Below are 4,681 nucleotides of genomic sequence, written 5' to 3'. Positions count from 1 at the left end.
CTTCGTCTTTGAAAACATATGCTGAAATATTTTTTTTCACGGTGGGGTTCGTTATACTTAAAACATCATATTCTTGTAAATTTTTAATAAAATAACGAAAATAGATTTGAAATTTTTTGAACACACATAGTAAATTAAAATATTAGAAACTTTATTTTCAGTATTATAACTTATTTATAAAAATTTAAAAACGTATAAGAATGATATTGTAAGTACAACAAATAATATTATGAAAAAAACTATTTCACATGTAAGAGAGATTGATTAAAAATTTATAATAAAATGTTTAAGTAATGTTCCTCCATAATTTTAATTAGTTATTTTTGTTTACTTACAAAACATCTATTGGATGCTCTTGATTTTAAAAACCTATACCATGAATAAAATTACCATAAAAAGGTAATATACTGGGTGTGTTCAGTCCAATTGGATGTGGTTCCAGTACTAAAACTAGCTGTAAAAGTACAAAACAATTTACACAGCCAATGGTTATGAAACTAACACGAATACACTGCTTCAAAAACAGAGCAATATGGCCAAACTTTACTGCCACCGCCACCTGCCCCGCGGACAAACTTTCTCTATCTCTATTCAACATTAACATGCATTCATGATCCTAACCAACCATCTTTATTATACACCTGCAAATATGGTACCACACCACTCATCTACTGAACTTAAATCACACTCCACACTCTACACCTCATATAGCTCCTTTCGAGATATTTCAACCGCCTAAACTCTAAATCCTCACTAAAGTTTCCCAAACCTCTCTTCTTTCATTTATACTCTGTTTCTTTGATACATATATATATATATATATATATATATATATATATATATTAGTTTAGGAAAGAATTAGAAGCTCATCTTTCTTAGCTTAAACATGACTGAAAATTCAGTCAAATGGTTGGTTTTTATAATACTGAACTGCTTACTCTTTAATCTTGTACTTTGCGTGGAGACCCAGATGGCCAAGAAGACTACTTATATTGTCCAAATAGACAAGTCAGCCATGCCTGAATCATTTTCTGATCACTTGCAGTGGTACTCTTCTAAAGTAAAGTCGGTTCTCATTGACAAGGAAACCGACGCCGATGAAGATCAAAGGATAATATACAGCTACCAGACTGTATTTCATGGAGTCGCGGCTCGATTAAGTGAAGAAGAAGCTAGCAAGCTCGAGAAAGAAGAAGGTGTGCTGGCCATATTCCCGGAAAAGAAGTATGAGCTTCACACAACGCGAAGTCCACTCTTTCTGGGGCTTGATTCAAAACAGGACAGCACGGGGGTCTGGTCGGAAAAGATCTCTGACCATGACGTCATTGTCGGGGTGCTTGATACCGGGATTTGGCCGGAGAGCGAGAGCTTCAACGACACCGGAATGACTCCGGTTCCAGCTCGCTGGAAAGGAGCTTGCGAGATTGGTCGAGGTTTTACTAAAAACCACTGCAATAAAAAGATCGTGGGCGCTAGAATGTTCTACCGGGGTTACGAATCCGCTACCGGCAAAATCAACGGCCAGAACGAGTACAAATCGCCCAGAGACCAAGATGGGCATGGGACTCACACTGCCGCTACCGTCGCTGGTGCACCGGTCAAAGGAGCAAACCTTTTGGGTTATGCGTACGGCACAGCAAGGGGAATGGCTCCGGGAGCAAGAATCGCAGCTTATAAAGTTTGCTGGGTCGGCGGTTGTTTCAGTTCCGATATTCTATCAGCCGTCGATAGAGCTGTTGCCGACGGAGTCAACGTCTTGTCGATATCTCTGGGCGGTGGAGTCTCATCTTACTATAGAGACAGTTTATCAGTTGCAGCGTTTGGGGCTATGGAGATGGGCGTTTTTGTCTCGGGATCCGCGGGTAACGGAGGACCCGACCCGGTTAGCCTTACCAATGTGTCACCGTGGATAACCACTGTTGGAGCTAGCACCATGGATAGAGATTTTCCTGCAACTGTTAAGCTAGGAAATGGAAAAATTCTATCCGGAGTTTCCCTCTACAAAGGTCGAAGAACACTTCAAAACAAACAGTACCCGATTATTTATATGGGAAACAACTCGACCGTCCCTGATCCGGGATCGTTATGCTTGGAAGGGACCTTAGAAAGGCGTAAAGTTGCAGGAAAAATTGTGATATGCGACCGTGGAATTAGCCCTCGAGTTCAGAAGGGTCAGGTTGTCAAAGACGCTGGAGGAGTCGGAATGATTCTGACAAACACGGGTGCAAACGGCGAGGAATTGGTGGCGGATTCCCATCTTCTTCCTGCAGCGGCCGTCGGTGAAAACGAGGCCAAAATTGTAAAGCGTTACGCTTTAGCTAACCCCAAAGCCACAGCTAACATAGCATTTTTGGGAACTCGCGTGGGGATTAGACCATCTCCTGTGGTGGCAGCGTTTTCATCAAGAGGACCTAATTTCCTCACGTTTGAGATTCTCAAACCTGATTTGGTAGCTCCAGGAGTCAACATCCTCGCCGCTTGGACAGGGGATTTGGGTCCATCAAGTTTACCAACGGATCGTAGAAGAGTGAAATTCAACATCTTGTCTGGTACATCAATGTCCTGTCCTCACGTGAGTGGTATTGCTGCTCTGCTTAAAGCTAGACACCCCGAATGGAGCCCGGCCGCCATTAAATCAGCTCTTATGACCACTGCTTATGTTCACGACAACACTCTCCACCCCCTTAGAGACGCCTCCTCGACGATTCCTTCCAGCCCTTTTGACCACGGAGCGGGTCATGTAAACCCGAGAAAAGCACTTGACCCGGGTTTGGTCTACGACATAGAGCCTCAGGACTACTTTGATTTCCTTTGTACTCAGAATCTATCTCCAACCCAGTTAAAGGTTTTCGCCAAGTACTCCAACAGAACTTGTCGACACACTCTCGCCGGTCCAGCGGACTTGAACTACCCTGCTATCTCAGTTGTGTTCCCGGATAAAACAAACATTTCTGTTCTTAGTGTTCGCCGAACAGTGACCAATGTGGGTTCTCCGGTTTCGAGTTACCACCTTTCGGTTTCGCCGTTTAAAGGTGTATCTGTTAATGTTGTGCCTCGGTCTCTGAACTTCACCAAGGTCGGTCAGAAGTTGTCGTACAAGGTCACGTTTAAGAAGAAATCACGGCAAACTGAGCTGGAGTTTGGAGCTTTGGTATGGAAGAATGGTGTCCACAAGGTGAGAAGCCCAATTGTGCTTATGTGGCGACTTCCGATGTGAAAACGCCGTCGTATGCTCTCGATGGTATGTTTTGCGCTACAAATAGGAGAAGCATAATCGTGATGAAATTGTGATCAATTTGCTCTGTTTAACCTTTTATTTTTTTTTTTCTTATTTTCTTTTGAGTTCACTACTAGAAGAAACGTAGAATAAACATTCTCTTGTCACTGTTTTTTTCTTTTCTTTTTCAAACAAATCAGATCAATTATAAAAGATGAAATTCGTTATTCTGTATGCAAAATTATATTGATTCATTGGGTTCCAACATTTTTAGGCTGCAGATGTAAGTATTGACAGTATTGGGGACACGAAATAATTTTATTCTATTTTGTTTTTATAAAGGGAGTTTTTTTTTTTTTTTTTTTTTTTTTTTTTTTTTTTTGAAACAGAATTTATTAGAACCAAAATCGGACTACACCACAATCGGATGATCAGCCTTACAAAAATTGGCTAACCAATTCGGAAAAGAATTGTCAAAAAATTGGGTAGTTTTATCAACTAGGCATTTCCTAGCTAACAAATTTGCACATTCATTATTGGTTCTTTTTACATGAGAAATATTGACACTATTAAATGTTTCCAGCACCATGTGGATCTTGTGAATGATATTACTTTCGACTGTGAGGCTGTTTCCCTGACCTTTAATTTCTTCCACCAACAACCTGCAATCCGTTTGGACTGCAATCTGAGATGTATCTGCCGCAGGAGGCTTCTTCAGAGCTTCCAGCAGAGCCCAAGCTTCAGCCATCTTTATAGAGCAAAGGCTGGGCATATAAATCATCCCAGCTTAGAGAAGTTGGCCATTGGCTTTTCTCCAGATGAACCCGAGCCCCACACCAACAGCATTGTCTTTGATTGTTGCATCACTGTTTACACAAATGCACCCACTTTCAGGAGGAATCCAATGCTTCAGATTGGGGGGAGCATCAGCCTTCTTTTGGACAACCATGGGATCAACTGTAGTTACCTTCGGATAGGCATTGAAAACCCAATTGAGCAGCTGCTGTCCATTCATACTTGGGAGTTGATTCCACTTTCGGTTTCGATTCTCCCATATAGACCAAAGAACTTTAATGGTATCTTCAAACTCAGACCTGTAAACACGCTGCTCAACAGCCAGTAACACATCAAACATAGATCCTTCTCCCAAGTTTGAAATTTTTTTGTACCAAGGCAGAAGTTTCCATATGTGTTTATGTTGGAAATTTATTTTACCAGGATCTTAGATCTACTCACATGTATGTTGTTTAAACACCCTAAATATGAATTTTCTAAAACGATAAATTAAACACATATAAAGTTAAGAAAACCTTACATTGATGCAGCGAAATTAATGTCTCCTTCCACTCAGATCTCTAACCCTTGTATCCTTTCTGTAGCAGAGTATAATCAAGATCTGAGCCCGAATGTCCTTCTTCTTCAAGTTTGATCCTTCACAGTCTTCCAATCTATGATTGAGTTACT

General features: G+C 41.0%; 1 protein-coding gene across 1 annotated transcript; it reads left to right on the top strand.

Annotated features, from left to right (window-relative positions):
• Positions 1 to 399: 399 nt before the first annotated feature.
• LOC115715979 (subtilisin-like protease SBT1.3) lies at positions 400 to 3,458 on the top strand. Its single transcript, XM_030644657.2, has one exon. The coding sequence runs from the start codon at positions 887 to 889 to the stop codon at positions 3,215 to 3,217; it is 2,331 nt and encodes a 776-aa protein (XP_030500517.2). The 5' UTR covers positions 400 to 886; the 3' UTR covers positions 3,218 to 3,458.
• The last annotated feature ends 1,223 nt before the right edge of the window (positions 3,459 to 4,681 follow it).

The sequence above is a fragment of the Cannabis sativa genome, chromosome 5 (genome assembly GCF_029168945.1).
Source record: "Cannabis sativa cultivar Pink pepper isolate KNU-18-1 chromosome 5, ASM2916894v1, whole genome shotgun sequence".
Taxonomy (NCBI): Eukaryota; Viridiplantae; Streptophyta; class Magnoliopsida; order Rosales; family Cannabaceae; genus Cannabis; species Cannabis sativa.
Note: the sequence above shows the minus strand (reverse complement) of the source record. Positions and strands in the feature narration are given on the sequence as shown.